Source organism: Lactuca serriola, chromosome 7 (assembly GCF_051521515.1).
Source record: "Lactuca serriola cultivar US96UC23 chromosome 7, Lser_US96UC23_V15, whole genome shotgun sequence".
Classification (NCBI taxonomy): Eukaryota; Viridiplantae; Streptophyta; class Magnoliopsida; order Asterales; family Asteraceae; genus Lactuca; species Lactuca serriola.
The window spans coordinates 163,458,575-163,479,281 of NC_136414.1; the positions used below are offsets into that span (position 1 = coordinate 163,458,575).

Below are 20,707 nucleotides of genomic sequence, written 5' to 3' on the forward strand. Positions count from 1 at the left end.
CCTAACAGAGGAACATCTCATGTTGTTGAACGTCAACGAGTTTCTCGCCTTCCAAATGAACCACAGCACCGTACATAACACGGCTAAAAAGAGCTTCTTCTGTTTTTTACCAATAAACGGGGCTTTTAAGCACAACAAGAAATCTTCCATGCAACTCGAAATCAGCGGGATCACACCACACCAAGAAGAAAACCAATTACAAATCAAAGAAGAAAAAGAACATGAGAAAAACACGTGGTCAACGTACTCCTTAACATTTCCGCACATCGCGCAAACAGTGAAGTTAAGCACAATATCTCTTTTCCGACCAAATTACAAGCTACCGGAATCCTGTTCAAAAGCATCCTCCAAACAAAACAATTAATTTTGATAGGAATCCAATTTATCCAAATGAAGCTCTATAAAGTATCACCATCATACAACTTCTGTGCCATCAGATTCCTCAATGAATTGACCGAAAAAATTCTTGTCAAATCACCTTTCCACAACCACGAGTCCGGACGATTACAAAAGTTGAAACCTGCAACAACATCTCTCACTCTCGCCAACTCCTCAGATTCAATGCCCCTTCTTGGTGGCCTTTTCCAATCACCAATAAACACAACCTTCTCATCAATCATATGCAATTCTTATTAGCTTCAATCTTACATAAGCCCGGAAAAGTATCTTTTAAAGCCAAATCACCACACCATTTATCCTTCCAAAAATGAGTTTGATCACCAATCCCCATATTTCTACAAAAAAAAAAGCTCCTCAAGGGAGATATCCCAATCCTTAAGCTCCCAAGCTATTTGGAAAATATTTCGCCAAGTACCCGGAATGTCATTCTTAGCAAACGGTTTCCCATCAATACAAGAGATATTATGCAAGGCTTTGATCCAAGATGTCCAAAGAGAGTTACTTTCAGTTTTTAACCTTGACCACCACTTGGCAAGAAGCGCAATATTCATAGAACGAAGATCACCAACACCAAGACCACCTAACTTTTTAGGTTGCGTGGCCTTCTTCCAAGCGACCCAATGTATCTTTCTAGTGTTATCGTACCCGCCCCAAAAAAACCGCCTTCTTAATCTATCTAATAACTCAATCACCTTTGATGGAGCTTTGAAAAAAGAAAAATAGAAGAGCGGAAAACTCTCCAAAACGGACTTAATAAGAGTCAGTCTTCCTCTAAAAGAAAGATTTCTAGCCTTCCATGAAGATAGCTTTGGTTTTAACCTATCCACAATGATATTCCAATTCTTAGCAAGTTTCATATTGGCGCCAATAGGAAGCCCGAGGTAAGTAAAAGGAAAAGAAGTCGGTTCACAATGAAGAATATTCGCAAAACGAGTAACATCAAGATCGTCCACTCCAATACCAAAAACTCTACTTTTACGAAGTTTACTTTCAACCCCGAAGCAATGAAAAAACATCGAAGAATTCTATTCAAATTGACAAAATTAACTTTGGACCATTCACCCATAAACATAACATCATAGGCATACATAAGGTGAGATAAAGTAGGGCCATTATGAGGTAAAAAATACCTTTAAAGATGAACCGATCACAAGCTTCCTTCATTGAGATGCTAAGACCCTCCATGGCAATAATAAAAAGAAAAGGAGATAGAGGATCTCCTTGTCTCACACCTCTCCTAATAGTAAATTCATTCATAGGAGAACCATTTACCAAAATGGAAGCTTTCCCGGAAGAGAGACATCATTTAATCCAATTTCTCCATTTGACCCCAAAGTTCATTTGATCAAGAATCGAGTCCAAAAAACTCTAATTAAGAGAGTCGAACGCCTTATCGAAATCCATTTTGAAGATAAGAACTTGTTTCTTAATCTTTTTCATCCAAAAAAAATCTCATTAATAATAAACGGACCATCAAGTATACTTCTACCCTCCACATACGCAGATTGCTCCAAGCCAATAATTCTTCCCAAAACTTTCTTAAGTCTCAAAGAAAGAAGTTTTGAAAGAATTTTATGCATGCATCCAATAAGATTAATTGGCCTATAATCATTTAAATATAAAGGACCGAGCTTCTTCTGAATTAAAGAGATAAAAAGGCATTGCAACCAATACTTAACTCTCCTGTGCCTTCAAATTCTTTCAAAAACTTGAAAATATCATCTTTTAGAACATCCCAAAACTCCTTTAAAAACTTGAAGGTGAAACCATCCGGTCTAGGGGCTTTGTAGCTACCACAACTCCAGATCGCATTCTTGACTTCATCCAACGAGAATGAAGCTTCCAACATATCCCTATCTTCTTCTGAAATCTTTTTAAAATTGTCATTTATAATTTTGGGCCTCACCAAGTCGATCTCATCAAATTTAGAAGAAAAGAATTTTCAAACTTCATCCTTTATACCCATAAGGTAAGTCTCTCAATGACCCCCAACAATAAGACCATTAATTCTATTTTTCTTAATGTTCACATTGATAACACCATGAAAGTATTTACTATTCTCATCTCCATCCACCTCCCATCTTATTCTCACTTTTTGTTTTAGATCAAGCCTCCTGATGGAGTCCAATTCAATAATCTTGTTCTTCCAATTTTTTCTCATCAATCTTTCAGGAGAGCACAACCTCCGAGAGCCCATCTAAACATAACCAGGTGTTAAAGAATTTAAAAGATGTTGGCCCAAAATCGTGAATATAACTGATCAAGATAATTGATCGATAGCAACAGAATCAATATTCATTTGCGTTTCTTGACAACTAAGAAAATTAATCTGATGCTTCAATTTCAACTCTCTCACCCACTCCTGTTTGAACCCATGTTGATTATAAGATAACATGTAAATTCAGACTGCAACTTAAAAACCCACAAGTGAATTACACTACACCTTAAAAACATCACAAAAAAGGAATTCGACATTAACAGAATTTAGAAATCTTAAAATTCATGAATCAGAGATACAAAAACAGAGTAAAAGATGAAGGCCTTCCATGAAAGTTTAAATTTAGATCTAGAGTCCCTCAAAGTATCTCATATGATCTTCAAAAGTCTCCCCATGCCTAATTTTCGCCACAGATCCATCTTCATCAACCTTCATTAACAACATTCACAAAAAAATCATTCAGAAACATACAAAAAATCAATTCATGTTGGCTTTCATTAGTCAAATTGCCCATTGTTCAAATCCAAAATTCTCATCTTTATCCCTTCCTTCCATTAAACAAATAGATGCAAACTCTAAGTGAAGAATCCAACATACGTTTTCAAACAATTATTACAAATTAAAATAAGGTGTTTGAGTTAAAAAAAGTCAAAGATGAAAAAACATACCCAATACTCAGGTGGACGCATCTTGAGATTGTAAGTTGAAGCCATGCTCATGCAGTATGCACCTGCATCATGAACTACAAGCCCAGAACCCTGTAAACATCAAATTCTCATCATTAAATCATTATTATACCAAACATAATAACATTAAATCAACAATCAGAAAATCAAAATGCAAAAAAAAAAAAAAAAAAAATTATATTAATAAAGAACAAAGGAGATAGAATGTACACTGGCAGGAGAAGGAAGGTCCCTGTCCTTCCCCAAGAAATCGGCCGACTCGCAAACGGGGCCCACAACATCAAAGGTTGAAACCGCAGAATCATGTGGTGGAGGTGAAACCAATTCTATGTGCTACATTTACATATATTAAATTTAAAACTAAAATCAATATTCTAAAAAACGTTAAGCACTTAATATTTCTTTTTTTTTTACTTGAACTCGACAAGTTGATTTAATGTATTAAGCCAAAAAAAAAAAAAAAAAATGGCTTAATGCATTAAGACACCAACCATTTACGAATATTTCCTTATTATACAAATGAGAAAATCTTACTTGATAAGCATCATATAGACTAGGGCGAATAAGTTCAGCCATGCTTCCATCAATCACAATAAAGTTCTTCGTGCCATTTGTTTTCACACCCGTGACACGATTCACAAGACAACAAGTATTTGCAATTAGCGATCTCCCAGGTTCAATTATCAGATTAAGATTTCGCGACAAAACCAACTCCCTAACCTTAACCAAATCAAACATTAAAACAATATAAACGATTTGATATCATCATATCAATTATTTAAATATATATAAAAAATATATATATAGATAACGCTTACTGTGTCGATGAGATCCCTGGGTGTAGGAAGAACAGTACCAGTATGATAATAATCAATCCCAAGACCACCTCCAATATTTAAATAATTAATATCAAATCCTTGAGCTCGAATTTCGTCTATAAACTTCACCATGATTGATGCAGCATCTCTGAAAATGTCAACCTAAAAAAACGGTCAAAGTCAAACCCTGGTCAACACAGAAGGGTAGATGATAATATGATGTTTTACATTTACAATACCTTGGTGATGGTGGATCCAAGATGGCAATGGGCGCCAACTAGTTTAAGTTCATCGGGGTATGACTTCACAGCATCTAGAAACCATTGCAATTTCTCGTTTCTTATACCGAATTTGGAGTTTTTGTTTCCAGTTGCAACATAAGGATGAACCTATTTAAAATCGATTATAGATATTAAGTTATTGACATTATAGAGATGAAAGATTTGAATTCGATATGAGAAAGGGAATCACAAACCTGAGGGTCGACATCCGGATTGATTCTAAGCAATACATTAACCTTCTTCCCTGCGATTCTTGCAGCAGATACAATGTTATCCAAATCGAATTCACTGTCAATGTTGACAAATACGCCTTCTTGAGCAGCAAGAACAAGATCATCCAAAAGCTTCCCGTTTCCATTAAAAATGCATCTATTATTCGCATCAAACCACAAATACATCGAATCAATATTCTCCGGATAATTATTACAGGTTCATGAAACTGAAAGATAAGTACCTGGTAGGATCAAAACCAGCACGAATGGCCAATCGGAGCTCATTTCCACTAACCAAAACAGCCCCACAACCCAAATTCTTCAAATGTTGTAAAATCAAGAAGTTGTTATTGGCTTTAATTGCATATCCGATAATCGAATTCAGTCCCTCCAAAGCTTCCTTATAAGCCTCGACGTTTCTAGTTATCTGAGGTTTACTGTAGAGATAAAAGGGCCTTCTTTCAACGGCCTCCATGACTTCTTGAACTTTAAGACCCTCACAGTACAAATAGCCATCGTCTTTCTTGGTGAAGCAATGTTGAAATTTCTGAGTTGCTGGAGGTTTTTGTGATATGACAGCTCGGATAGCGAGTGTTTTGGAAGCGGGTTTATAAGAAATTAAGGTTTTGGGAGTGATCGGCTTTGAAGATTGATTTAGGGTTTTGGCGAAAGAGAGCGATTGAAATTGAAGGTGGGAAGAAGAGGCCGCCGCCGCCATTGGTGAGGGGAAAGTAGTGCAGTGTTTCCTCTCCAAATAGGAGCAAGGGTTTTTACGAGTTAGGTAGCTTTAAAACGTCTGTATAATTTAATAATAACACGTGTTGGTGACTCTTTTGATTGTTTTCTAGTATTATTTTTTTTTAAGTGATACGATCAATTTTTTTTAAGCTATACGGTTATAAATTTTTTGGTTTGTGTAGCTACTAAATAGATAAGTCATTTCTGCTCTATAGCCATCAGGGTGGAGGTCCTACAGTGGGTAACAGCAGGTACAAGCAACTTACATATTTGGTTGAGTTATTTTGTTCGTATTTTCATTCATAATATTAAACTATATACGTTCAATCTTTATAATCAACTATCCAAATAAACTAAGAAAAATGACTTAAAACAAAATTATATTTCTTACTTTGTACAAATTTAATCCTTAGTATTATTTTTTATACATTCAATATTTATGACTGATTTCTTTAAGTTTTTTTTACAATCATTAATGAGGTGTTTGGAGTTATTGATGTTTATGTCCAGCGTGGCATGGGCTGCTTGGTTGCTTAGGGTTTGTGGTTTAACTTAGGTTTTGTGTTATAAATGTCGTAACTTCTTCATACGATTTTGGATTTTAACGATCTTTATATCAACACGTTCGTATTTGAGTCTACTATAATTTTCGTTTAGATTACTCTCATTAAAACGTAATATATTCTTACTTACGATTTTATAAAGAAATATTTATAAATCCACAAAGAACGCATGTATAATATTTTTTTGCACATTTAGCCTTTAATATTTTTTTATTGCAAAATACATCATTGTTGTTTTTGTACACATTTAGGTTTTTCTTACAATCATTAATGAGATGTTTGAGGTTGTTGATGTTTATGTCCAGCGCGGCATAGGTTGCTTGGTTGCAAAGGACTTGTGGTTTAGCTTAGGTTTTGTGTTCTGATGTCGTAACTTCTTTATACGATTTCAAATTTTAACGATCTTTATATCCACACTATCGTATTTGAGTCTGCGACAACTTTCGTTAAGATTACTCTCGTTAAAAAATAATATATTTTTACTTACGATTTTATAAATAAATAAATAAAAAAGCATTTATAATTTCACAAAGAACGCATGTGTAACATCCCAAAAACTATAAGTGAAAATTTTTCTTTAAATTCATCAAAAAAAAACCATTCATTAAATTAGAAATCCCATCATAATATAAAAACATGTCAAATAGTCAAAAGAGTACAAAACAAGTCAAATCATACGGAACATTGGTGGATGCAGTATAATCACGTCAAGCTTTTCCCTCTGGAACCGGAAGTACCTGAAACCATAAACATGAAACCATAAGCACGAAGCTTAGTGAGTTCCCCAAAATACCTCATATCATACATAACCTTGGACCCCGCTCACCCATCGGACCCTGCCCAGCGTACATAACGGGTCCTGCCCGACATACATAACAGGCCCCGCCTAACATACACATTCAAGAGTCATAAAGACAACTAGCATCCTATATAACACAATCTAAGAACCCCGCCCAACAAGCAAAACGGGCCCAACCCAACATACAGATAAAGGGATGAGTCCATCATACACATGTAAGGATTACAAGGACATCTAGCATCAAACCTAACACAAAACAATGGGCCGACATTGGTGTCTTCAACCCACGAGTACAATGAAGAGACTCACCTGATCCACAAAGCCGACTAAAAACTCAGCTCAATGTCATGCCGACCACAACTAACAGCTTTTGCTGCCAAATGATGGGTGTGAAACACCTCCTAACAATCCACACAAGGTAAAACCTAAGTCTACCTTCTAAAAGTAGAAACTTGACAAAAAGTAAACCCTTGCTGAAATTCATCGGTCAAATTCAAAGTCAATAGCCCACACTGTCAACCAACGATCCTCACATTGTGACCAGCCCTTGGTCATGTCGTGAGAGTGCACTCGATCTGATTCTGACTCGACTCACTCTAACTCATCTAACTCAGTCACAGAAAACCCCTTTGGGTTGACCTCATGATGTCAACATCCATCTGTCACGTCGTGAGCCCCAAAATACTTCTACAGATACGGGATATTTCATGGTCATGTCGTGACAAGTTTGAAGCATAAATCCAAATATTTAAGTCCTTAATCCTTTAAATTTTCACCCTAACTCTTCCAGAAGCTAAAGGAGACTCCAAAGGTCCATAAAAATGATTACTTTATGGGCATGCATGCCTTATGCATGTCCTCGATCCATTATAGGTCAAAAAATGAAAAAAAAAAATAAACCAAAACACACATGCATGGATCCAATAATCAACCAACTTCTAGATCTGAACATTATCATATTCAAGGGACCCTTAGAATGCATAAAGTTGCTAACTTTATGTTTTCCTTCCATTCAAACTTGCTTAAACATGAAAGACATGGGACAACAAGTTAGATCTAACCACTTTAAGCAATAAAGTTTAAGCCTTTGACACTTACAAAGGTCCATAAACAATATGAGATAATGATGATGATGATGTTTCATTGCAAGCTCCACCAATAGAACACCTTCTTCTCTTCTTTTTCAAGCCAACAAATCATCCAAAAGTCCATGAATCACCAAGGGAATTAGGTTTAGTTTATTTCTGAGGAAAAAGGGTGTTAGAGGTTGATAATGAACCCTAAAATGGACTTAGAGGGGTTTAAATACAAAGGCAGCCCGAAAAGATGATGGGCTTGGGCTACAACAGGTTTTATGTCGTGACACCTTATGTCTCACATCATGAGGATGGTCCGAAACGCAGTTCTCGTAATTTTCTTGTCAGTTCGTGACTACCCAATTGTCACGTTGTGACACTCGATTTTCTCAAAAAATCAACCTTTTGACATGTAACAACTGTTTTCCATGCACCTTTCATTCTTGTCTCTAATTTTAAAATCTTTGCAAAATCGGTCCTTATATGTGGCGTACCTCCTGGTACGTCGGGCGTAGTTGGTTAATGAGTGGTTGGATTTCTTTTGAGTATGATGGGCATACATAAGAGTATATAGGGCGTACTCACAAAGATTCCAAACCCTAATTTTTAGGGTTTGGACCCTATTTAAATAACTTAATGGCCTCAAACCTCTCCTTATCTCTAGCCTCTATCCCATTTTTCCATTATCTTGAAACCCTAAATCTTATGTGCAACTTTTGAAGCTTTTTAGTGATATTTTGGTATTCTTGGTGGTGAAGGATGACCTTTGAAGTTGTGGTGTTTCTATCAAGCTTTTGGATCCAGATTCTTCTCATCCTTGTGCATCCTCTGGAGGTATAAAGTTCAAATCTTGATGCTTGCCTTGCTAGATCTTGTTAGGTTGCAAGTTATGACCTTTTGTCCCAAAAATCTTTGTCTCTTGAGTATTATCTACTCCAAACCATTTGATTTGTCCTTTCAAGCATTTTAGAGTGTTTAGTGTCATAAAAATGCAAGCTTGGTCCTTGTTATTCTTAAATGCAAGAGCTATGGATTTTTAAATGGTTATATGAGTTAGGGTTTTGGTTTTGGGATCCTTTTAGCCATGGAAAGGCATAAAGGTTGCAACTTTATGATTGTGGACGTTTATTAGGCTTAGATCTGATGTTTGGACGTTAAGTCTTAAAGCATTGAGGCATTAAAAGATAGTTTGGACTTCAGGGGGGTTATGTAGGGTGTACTCCTGAGTACGTTGAGCGTAGTGGGTTGTGGCCCCGTAACCCTTTCAAGATTGAGTTGCACGATGAGCATAGTAAGGGATATGTCGTGCGTACTGTTAAAAACCTTTTGGCCCATTTTTGGGCCTTAGGTCATTATGGGTTTGGGGCCTTGTCTAGTTGGGTCATGTATGGGAAAGGCAAAATGGTCTTTTTCACTTAGTAAGTTAAAGGATGAATTAGACCTTCGTTTATGGGGTTAGAATCCCGATTATTAATTAGAATTGATTTTGGGTTATGATCACTGTGAGGAGTCGTAGTAGCAGCAGCTCAAGTGTGTGTTTTGAATATCTTTAGTTAAGGTGTCTCCGCACTGCGCTTGTGGGTCGAAGGCACCAATGCCGGCCCACCAGATTATTTATGTAGGATGCTAGTTGTTATATGACTTTTATATGTTTGTCTGATTGGGTTGAAATTGACCCCAGGGCTAGGCTGATTATTGTTTGATTGGGTTAAAATAGACCCCAGGGTTAGACCCATGATTATATGATGGGTTGGAAGAAACCCTAGGGTTGGTCCCCAAGTCTAGGCTCATATTTGTGTATTAGGTTAGAATATACCCCAAAGTTAGCCCCAATTATATGATTGGTATGTGGTACTTTTCGTGAATGAGGCCTACTAACGGTAAGACTGACTTTTAATCATACATATATATAATGTTATATATAGTATAGGGTGTATTTTACACTTTTAAAATACTAGGAGGTCAAATTTAACAATTATACTTTTAATTCAATTAAATTGTAAACCTAAACTTTTATGGATTTATTAAACCTCTTTTAATTATACACCTTAATGAATTAATAAAACCATAAGGGTGTGATTTGAACTTTTCAAAACAATACTAGGGTTTTAGAATTTAACATTCCTAAATTAAACCTTTAATCAACTTTTAAATTCCAAAACTTGAGGGCAAGTTTTGAAACCTTTTCAAAACATTAGGGTTTTAACTATTTAAATTTCAAAACTAAACTTTTGAGTTCAAATTTAAACTATAAAACCTAAAAGGGAAAATTGAAACTTTTCATAACACAAGGATCAAATAACAAATAATATATATTAAACAATTAATTTCATCATTATCTATATTTGACCTAATTTCAATTTCTTGCAAAATAAGTTACCCAATTAATACAAATAATCAACTTTAATCATATAAGGAAGTTATTATCTAATTAATTGGTAATTATCTTGTGTTTTGGCAAGGATATTCTTTAAGAGACAATAAAATTCGTATTTTATAGGTTTAAAACGAATATGGTAATAATCCTTAAGCAAAACAACAACAAAATCTGAAGTTTCCTCTGTCTGACGCTCCGACTCACCGAGTCACACTTTGGAACTCGCCGAGTCCAAGTAGTGACTCGCCGAGTCAGGTCGAACAGAAGGCCAAAAAACGTTTTTCAGCTACATAATGCATCAATACAATAGAAACCAATCTAGTCTCTGATACCACTGATGGGTTTTGGTCATAAGAACATCCTATGTGCTCATACAAACCCTAATGCTTGGATCTAGGTTTCTCTATTGTACATGCAATTTATCCAAGACTATAAACCCTAGATCTAACATATGATAATCAATGTAACATATAATTAGGGTTTAGATCATACCTTGATTGTTATGTAGCAATAACAATCTCAAATCCTCCTTGTAATGACTTTAGAAAGCTTAGAGTCACAAATGTCACTCCTCTAATGGTTCACAAACACCAAGAGCAAGAGGATGAAGAAGAGAAGGGAAGGAGGCTACCCAAAACGTGTGGAAACCCTATAAGAAATCTTGTCCATGTTTTTGGGGCATAAGGGCTCTTTAAATAGTGAGGCTATTGGGGTTATTTAACAAGAAAACCCTAATTTGGATGCTTAAGCCCTAAGCAACCCATGGACTCCTTTCCTTAAAGGCCTTGGACGATTTCTAATGGGTTTCCCCATAGAATTCGTCCACTCCTTAATATAAGGCAATCCATAGCCCAAATTCCAATTATCTTATAATTACAATTCCAGTCCCTTAAGTTTAATTAATCTCTTTTAGTCACAAAACTAATTACCAATTAATTCTTGACTAATATTAATTAAACAATATGATTTCTCCTTTAATATATTATTCTCATAATATATTAATAAATCATATTTAATCCTTTCTCTCCATAATTCATCCTATCAAGTTGCTTTGGTGAAGGCAACCCAAAAGGACCATGCACCATCGGGTCAAGTACATACCAAAATAGTTATGGACTTAGACACTAATCCAACACTTACAATATCTTCTGATAGGTGTCATTCACTATCATAGGCCTTTCATTTCCTCCATTTACTCAATTCTCTACGATTCTTCACCATGACGTTATTTTCACAGAAGCATTCATTCATTGCATCGAGATGAAATATAGATAAAGAAGATTTAGACACGTAATTCTCCTTATTACTCCGAAAAATTACAAGCCAGTTCTAATATCGTAATTAAACGTTTAGAACCCTGAGCACATAAAATTTCTAGATCCGGTCGGCAACAGACCATAGATCCAAACAAATAATAGCATATAAGGCAAACATATAGCATTTAAAACATAAAAGCATTTTAGGCATCTTTCCTAAAATATACTAATGCTTGTGTCTAAAATATGGTAGACACTCATCTCACAATCATCGCTTAGCATTCTAAGTTTAAGTATAGAAATCCTACAAATTCCTAGTTCGCTTAAACTAATGCTCTGATACCAACCATGACATCCCCAATTTCACTGCCAGAAAAGACTGATTTGTTTATGCTTTGTTTTTAAAATCAGAGTAATCTTTTATAGAAAACAGATGTGGAATTTGTTTCCAAAACAAAATATGATAAGAATTTATCAAAGCATTCCTTTAAAGAAATGTATTTTCATTAAATAAAAAAATCTCGGGATGTCATGTTCCGATACAGACCAAAAGCATAAACAATATAAAATAGACCTTACAACACTTATTTATAACTACTGATCTATAATCCAAAATCTCTCGTCAAGTCCACCAACTTATACTCTTGTGCCATTACCTTTAATGCAAAGAAAACTGAGTGGGTCAGGCTTGGGATCCTGGTGAGCATATAGGGTTTTCAACCCATAATAATATAATTATTATATTTAATCATCAAACAATCAACCCAATTACCCATCCCCCATTATCTCCATTTATCTTAAGGATCTATCCTAAGAATCATTTATCCTTCATTCTTAAGGATTGACCTGAGGTATAGACACAAAGTTACATCGTCGCTAGGGTTTACTCAATAGGTGCTAACTCCATAGTCACCAAGGTTTATACAATAGGCGCTAACTCCATAGTCACCAAGGTTTATACAATAGGCGCTAACTCCATAGTCACCAACTATCCAATCTACCCATGTTCTACCCAACATTTTCATAGATATAAATACTTACACAGTTTAAATCATTTAACACCTGTATAAAACATCAATTCCACGCCCATCTCCAGTAGACAAACAATATATAACACATAGCACATATTTCATGGCAAACACTTCATATATATGTGTTAGAAGAAAGTAACTACACACTCACACAAAACATATACTTAATACATTCAAACAATACTTGTATTAAAATCGTGTTTGTGAAAAGGACTATACACTCAGCTGATCAGAAGATGATCGGACAACACTACAACTCTAAGAGTAGTATTCTTCGGTGAAACCGGGATCACTTCACACACCGGGCTTTTCGTGGGCAGAGCTTCAGCTCGGAAACTCTTTTCTTCTCTGGATCTTCGGGCTTCAGGACTTGATTCGGGTCTTGGGATGAAACCAGGGCTTCGGGGGTACTTCGGAATGGCTATAGAGGGTATCGAGAGTGAGAGAGAGGAGCTGGAGCAACCCAAACTCGACTGACCCTCGATTTCTATTTATAGGGCCATTTTCAGGTCTCACGTCGTGAGTTTTAAGTGCTCACGTCGTGGGGCTTGATCGTCACTGCATGCATCATCACAAGTGGGGTCTGACAGAGTCCAGGTGACGTTTTTCTGAGTTCACGTCGTGAACACAGTGTTCACGTCATGAGTTCTGACACAGGATCAGATTTCGTGCCCCGAACTTCAGAAATTCATAACTTTCGCATACGAACTCCGTTTCGACGTTCTTCATATGCACGCGTAAGTGAGATTATGCTCTACAACTCTCGTTTAGACTCCGTTGGCTAATTTTGACTTTAATTTTAATATATTATTAATATATTATTTTTAGTAGGCCGGGACAGGAAAACTCCGTTAGAAAATCATATCTTCTTCATCTGAACTTTGTTTTCGTCTGTCTTTTTATCGTTACACTACTATTAACAAGATCTTCGATTCTCGTTTAGGTTGTTTCGGCTAAAAACCGCTCGATATCAAATCAAGTATTCGGGCTGCATACTGCTAAGTCGAAACTTCGGAAAAATCATAACTTCCTCATACGAAGTCAGATTTGAGCGTTCTTTTTATGCACGCTATCGGTTTAACGTATTATACGAATTTCATTTAGATTGCTAAGGCCAAATATTGCTCTAACGTAAATTCACTTTTTACGTCATTCAGCGTCGTGTCGGTTCTGTCGCGAAACTTCGACAGGTCATAACCTCTTCGTTATAACTCGGATTTTGGCGTTCTTTATATGTACGGAATCCTTGTAACATATACTATAACTTAGTTAAGATTACTCCTTCTAAATAATCTTCCATCAAAAAGTCATTTTTGACGCTCATTGTCTCTAAATTGACCAGCCTTGATCTACGGGCGTTACACACGACAATCTTGGAGAAGTCCTGAATGAATCTTTGATAGTATCCTGCCAATCCAAGGAATCTCCGAATCTCGGATGGAGACCTTGGAACCTCCCACCTCATCACGGCCTGTACCTTGGCCGAGTCAACCGAAATCCCGTCCTGGTTGACGAGATGCCCAAGGAACTGCACCTCGTGCAACCAGAACTCACACTTGGAGAATTTGGCATACAAGCTCTCCTTCCTCAAGGTATCCAGAACCTCCCGCAGGTGTTCTTCATGCTACTCTCTCGTCTTGGAATATACCAATATATCATCAATAAAAACTATCAAAGACTGATCCAACATCGGTCTGCACACGAGTTTCATGAGATCCATGAACACGACAGGAGCATTGGTGAGCCCAAAGGGCATCACCACGAACTCATAATGGCAATGGTGTTGGATTTATGGTGTAGCATGGTGTTGGATTTATGGTGTGGCCAAATAAATCATTACATGGAATCATGAGGTGTATCAGTAAAATTGGCACTGTTGGTACTGATGTTGAACGACATCACAAGTCTTTATACTTGCAAGTCGGAGTAGCGAAAATGGAAGTTTTGGGGGGAAGTAATGAGCCACAAAGAGAAATTTATTAGTTGAGCACAAGAGTAGTGAATGAGGTAAACATCATGTTAAGTAATACTATGAAACCCTAAATTAGATAACTGGTTGAATGATAATTATATACAACTGGTCGAATTGTTATATGTTGTGCAATTGAATTGATATGCGATATGTAGTAGAAATGATATATGACTGGCGATTGTATGCTATATGTTATGCGGTTGAATATAAGTGAATTTTAGTTGATACATGTGGATCATAATTTGTATGAATGACCCATTAGGGGTTGTATCGTTTCCTTTTGGTTGTGTACAACTTTATTGGATCATGAAGCATGTGTTCCATTTGTTTCTTTGTTATATGTCAAGTAGCTTATAAGTTTGGCTAGGGATGATCTTTGGAACCGAACCGGAACCGGAACTGGTACCGGTATTGAAATATCATAAGAACCGGGAACCGGACCGCCGGTTTCCGTCCAGTTCTGGTTCCGGTCTCGGTTTTTCGGTTATTTTTTTCAAACAAGAACCGGTGATAAATAAGGCGAAACTAATGATGATGCAATTCATAACACATACATGTAGTTTAGTTGGCTTCCAAAAAATAAAAGGCATTTAAACTTTCATATTAGAAAAATGAAAAAACGTTGCATTGATATGTTGTCTTTCCGAACTTATATCTGATTCAATATTTAACTAAATTATGACTTTTTACATTCTATAATGAAGTAAACACTAAATTACATGTTGGAAAATAATCAAGTAATTCCGACTTCATATGAGTAAGTTATGGTATTTTAAAAATCGGGACAAAACAATCATACTGAAAAAAATGTAGCATTGATGTGTTGTCTTCCGGGGCCTGTATATGATTCAATATTTAACAAAAATATGTTTTTTTACAGTCTAAAATGAAGTACAAACACTAAATTATATGTTGAAAAAAAATCAAGTAATTCCGACTTTTTATGAGTGAGTTACGGTATTTTAAGAACTGGGACAGAATAAAAAACATGCTGAAACAGAAAAAATGCAACATTGATGTGCCGTCTTCCGCGGTTTGTATATGATTTAACCAAAATGTAACATCCGGAATTTCAGGTATTATATTTATTCATTTTATTTTAAGTTTTGTGGAAGAACTCGGTGAGTTGGTGCGTAGACTCGCCGAGTAGAGACGTGATTTCTCACCCGGATTAATGACCGGACTCGACGAGTCGCATTGGTGGACTCGGCGAGTCTGTGCTGTTTAATGAAACCCTAATTTCTCGGGTTTGGGGCCTATTTAAAGGGCCTTATGGCCGTCATTTGTGCTCACCAGTCCCCAGAGCGAAACCCTAGTGAGCTTAAGCGTTTGGAGTGAGAGAAGGAGCCATTGTTGACCTTGGAGGTGTTATCCAGCAAGGGAAAGGAAGCTATAGCCAAGGGGAAACAAGAGGATCAACTTCCTGAAGATCTGAGGTCCAGAACATCACGTTTGAGGTGAACCATTTTCTGTTATGGTGATGTTCATGTTGATTTAGGGCTTATTGAGCCCTTTTGTGGCTAGATCTAGTGCTTCCTTGGTCCCTTAAGCGAGTTAGGTTCTGGATCTGGACCCTTGGAGGTCCAAAGTGTCCCTTTGTCCAAGCTTTTTATGAATCCATGGAGGTTTTGGTTTGGGGGTCTTTGTGCTTGAGGTCAAAACACCATTTATGAGTCATTAGGTGTGTTATGAGCGCCAAGACATGAACTTTACGTGATGAATAAGCTTGGAAGGACTGGATCTATGAGTTAGTGAAGCAGATCTGACCTCAGAAGGTCATTTGGGGTTGTGCATGGAATGCACTCGCCGAGTTCATTTCCAGACTCGGAGAGTTGGTGCGGGTTGTTCAGTGTTCTCGAACCAGGGGTTGAGTAACCGAGTCGGATGAGTGACTCGGTGAGTTGGAAGGGACTCAGAGGAATCGGGTCCCCGTAGAGACTCGGCGAGTCCACGCCAGACTCGGCGAGTTGAGTTGACCATTGACCATTGACCAGAGTTGACCGGTGTTGACTTGATAGGGTTAGTCAACCTTAGTTGGGAAAGTGTTAATTAGAGATGTATTGTGTTATAGGAGGACTATAGCTCGGAAGATCGAGCACTAGTGATTTCAAGGATTTACGAGTTATCAAGATACGCGAGGTGAGTTTTCTCACTATACTTTACCTTGAGTAGGTAACTAGAGTTATGTGATACAGTGCTTGTATGTTATTTATGTGTTATGTGTTGCACTGCATTATTCTATGTGATTTATGCTGTGCATGTTTACAGAGTTAGAACCTGAGGGTTCACAGAGTTTGGGTGCACGGACCCACAGAGTTATAGCCTCGAGTGGCTAATATGTGCTATGTGTGGTATTTTGGAGAACTCACTAAGCTTTGTTCTTACAGTGTTTGGTGTTATTTGTTTCAGGTACTAGTGAGGATCGCGGGAATGCGTCGGCCTGATCAGTACACACACGAGATTTTTTATGTTATGAGATCTTGGGATTTTTATATGTTATGGATTTGAGTTTCAAACACTGATGTTTTATGAATACTAAATGAATTATGTTTTTATAAAATGCGAAAAATTGTTTTGAAATTTACGGTGTTACACAAAATATGATTTGTTACGGTCTAAAATGAAATACAAACACTAAATTATATGTTGGAAAAAAATCAAGTAATTATGACTTTATATTAGTGAGTTACGGTATTTTAAAAACCGAGACATAATAAAAAATATGCTGAAACATAAAAAAAGCATCATTTATATCTTGTTTTCTGGGGTTTGTATATGATTCAATATTTAACCAAAATATGTTTTTTATAGTCTAAAATAAAGTAAAAACACTAAATTACATTATGGAAAAAAATGAAGTAATTTCGTTTAACGCATGGATTGTGGTATGTATTTAAACTACTATTTATTCAAATTATAAGAGCAACTCGACGAGTTGGTAGCCCCAAACTCATCGAGTAGATATCATATGGGCCGTGTGATTCAAGTAACCTACTCGACGAGTTGAGAGGCCTCAACTTGACGAGTAGGCTGGCAGAGGGAAACCCTAATTTTCAAGGTTTTGTACCCTATTTAAAGGACTTAATCTTTCCCCACCAGCCCTCATCAGCCTCCCTAAAACCCTAAATCGTATTATGAGCTCCTTGTTGAGAAACTAGAGGTTTTGAGTGGATTTTTGTGTGTTCTTGTGCTTGGTGAAGGACTTGGAAGAACTAGAAGGTCATTGAGCTTGAGGAGAAGCACTAGATTTGGGATCTCATCCATCTTTGTCAACTTTCTAAGGTAAAATGTCTCAAACTTGATGATTAATAGCTTAGATCTATATTAGTGTTGTTTTATGGATCTTTTTGACCCCATTGTTAGAGCATGATAAACCTTCATAGTCTTGATGCTGAAAACTCCCATTCTCAATGTTACTTGGTCCTTAGATTCATAAAAAGGGTCCTAAACTCGTTCTTGTCCAAGAAAAGACCATATCCATAGAAGTAGGTTGCTATACCTCGAGATTGGGTCCATTTGAGGCATGCAAAGCCATCAAGTTGTCGAATTTACAAATGTATACCATGGAAACAATGTAGATTTATATTCTGGAACCTTAGATCAGAGGAAATAGCTTAATAGACTAAGAACTATGAGGAACTCGGTGAGTTCATGGAGGAACACAACGAGTTGGGTCAAACATTCCCAATTCTGTCGAAGGAACTCAGTGAGTCCACAAGGGAACTCGACGAATTGTACTGGGAAAGTCCTGTTTCTATTGAGAAGGAGAAACTCGACGAGTTAGATCGCGATTTCATGATTCTGTGATTCATGGGAACTCGAAGAGTTAAAGGGTAAACTCGACGAGTTGAGTCAACTTGGAGCGTTGATTTTGACTTTGACTTGACCAAGAGTTGACCCTTAAGGGTTATAAGTATGGAATGGTAACTAAGGGGTTGTTTTGATTCAGGGAGTGAGTAGAACTGATTCCGGACAGAGATGTTTCAGCTTTCATCCGACGGTGAGGTGAGTTTCCTCCTGGTTTGAACGAGTCAAAGGCACCAAGGCAGACCCGTGTATGTTATGTTTATTTATTAGTAGCTGAGTGTGGGTGAGGCCCGTATCTCATAGCATTATTCGAGTGTGGATATAGAACTGATTGATAGATTTGGTTATACTTGTTGTCTGTGTGATACTTGTATGTGTGCTTAGTAGCTGAGTATGGGTGAGGCTCGTATCTCATAGATAGCTGAGTGTAGGCGAGGCCCGTATCTCATAAATAGCTGAGTGTGGGCGAAGCCCGTATCTCATAGATAGTGAGTGTGGGCGAGGCCCGTATCTCATAGTTAGTTGAGTGTGGGCGAGGCCCGTATCTCATAGTTAGTTGAGTGTGGGTGAGGCCCGTATCTCATAGTTAGTTGAGTGTGGGCGGGGCTCGTATCTTTTTGAGTGTGGGCGAGGCCCGTATCTCCTAGTAGCATGATTATGTGTATGGTGCGTGGTAGTTTGAGGGAAATTCACAAAGCTTCGTGCTTACAGTTTTCAGTTTTGGTTTCAGGTACTTCCGGTAGCAAAAGGAAGAGCTCGGGATGACTGCATTGCATACACCACAACGTTTAGCATGAGATGTTTACTCTGATATTTTGATATGATACTCTGACTTGATACTATGACTTATGTTTGAGGCATGCTATACCTCGAGATTGGGTCCATTTGAGGCATGCAAAGCCATCAAGTTGTCGAATTTACAAATGTATACCATGGAAACAATGTAGATTTATATTCTGGAACCTTAGATCAGAGGAAATAGCTTAATAGACTAAGAACTATGAGGAACTCGATGAGTTCATGGAGGAACACAACGAGTTGGGTCAAACATTCCCAATTCTGTCGAAGGAACTTAGTGAGTCCACAAGGGAACTCGACGAATTGTACTGGGAAAGTCCTGTTTCTATTGAGAAGGAGAAACTCGACGAGTTAGATCGCGATTTCATGATTTTGTGATTCATGGGAACTCGAAGAGTTAAAGGGTAAACTCGACGAGTTGAGTCAACTTGGAGCGTTGATTTTGACTTGACTTTGACTTTGACTTGACCAAGAGTTGACCCTTAAGGGTTATAAGTATGGAATGGTAACTAAGGGGTTGTTTTGATTCAGGGAGTGAGTAGAACTGATTCCGGACAGAGATGTTTCAGCTTTCATCCGACAGTGAGGTGAGTTTCCTCCTGGTTTGAACGAGTCGAAGGCACCAAGGCAGACCCGTGTATGTTATGTTTATTTATTAGTAGCTGAGTGTGGGTGAGGCCCGTATCTCATAGCATTATTCGAGTGTGGATATAGAACTGATTGATAGATTTGGTTATACTTGTTGTCTGTGTGATACTTGTATGTGTGCTTAGTAGCTGAGTATGGGTGAGGCTCGTATCTCATAGATAGCTGAGTGTAGGCGAGGCCCGTATCTCATAAATAGCTGAGTGTGGGCGAAGCCCGTATCTCATAGATAGTGAGTGTGGGCGAGGCCCGTATCTCATAGTTAGTTGAGTGTGGGTGAGGCCCGTATCTCATAGTTAGCGGAGTGTGGGCGAGGCCCGTATCTCCTAGTTATCCAAGTATGGGCGGGGCTCGTATCTTTTTGAGTGTGGGCGAGGCCTGTATCTCCTAGTAGCATGATTATGTGTATGGTGCGTGGTAGTTTGAGGGAAATTCACAAAGCTTCGTGCTTACAGTTTTTAGTTTTGGTTTCAGGTACTTCCGGTAGCAAAAGGAAGAGCTCGGGATGACTGCATTGCATACACCACAACGTTTAGCATGAGATGTTTACTCTGATATTTTGATATGATACTCTGACTTGATACTATGACTTATGTTTGGATGGAATGATTTTGATAACTATTGTTATTTAATAAATAAAAATGAAAATTTTGGTCATAATTTTTGGGACGTTACATTCCGACTTCATATGAGTGAGTTATGAAATTTGAAAACTGGTTCCAGTGTTTTAACCGGGTTTTTGTGGAACCAAACCGGTTTTGCAACCGGGACCGGTTTTGCTATATGTAGAGAACCGCTAAGCGATCCATTTTATTAAATCTGGTTCGGTTCTAGTCCAGTTCCGGACCGGTTCTAGTTCCAGTGATTCTAATGTTCATCCCTACGGTTGACTCTGTGAGGTTGAATCACTTATGGGTAATTTAATTTGAATAATAATGCCATTTGACACGTTCTATTTACTTATATAATTGCTTTTAAACAATTTTGGTTGATTGGATTTTAAAGGACGTAATGTTGTGATTTTATTATGA

At 37.4% G+C, this 20,707-nt stretch overlaps 1 protein-coding gene across 1 annotated transcript; it reads right to left on the minus strand.

Moving 5' to 3' along the window:
* Positions 1-2,812: 2,812 nt before the first annotated feature.
* LOC145061477 (diaminopimelate decarboxylase 1, chloroplastic-like) lies at positions 2,813-5,396 on the minus strand. The gene is made up of 8 exons (XM_079008957.1): positions 4,857-5,396; positions 4,597-4,771; positions 4,361-4,510; positions 4,122-4,283; positions 3,838-4,023; positions 3,514-3,636; positions 3,286-3,375; positions 2,813-3,046 (listed from the first exon to the last, which is right to left on the minus strand). Exons 1-8 carry the CDS (start codon positions 5,330-5,332, stop codon positions 2,966-2,968), a joined length of 1,443 nt encoding a protein of 480 aa, XP_078865083.1. The 5' UTR covers positions 5,333-5,396; the 3' UTR covers positions 2,813-2,965.
* Positions 5,397-20,707: the final 15,311 nt, after the last annotated feature.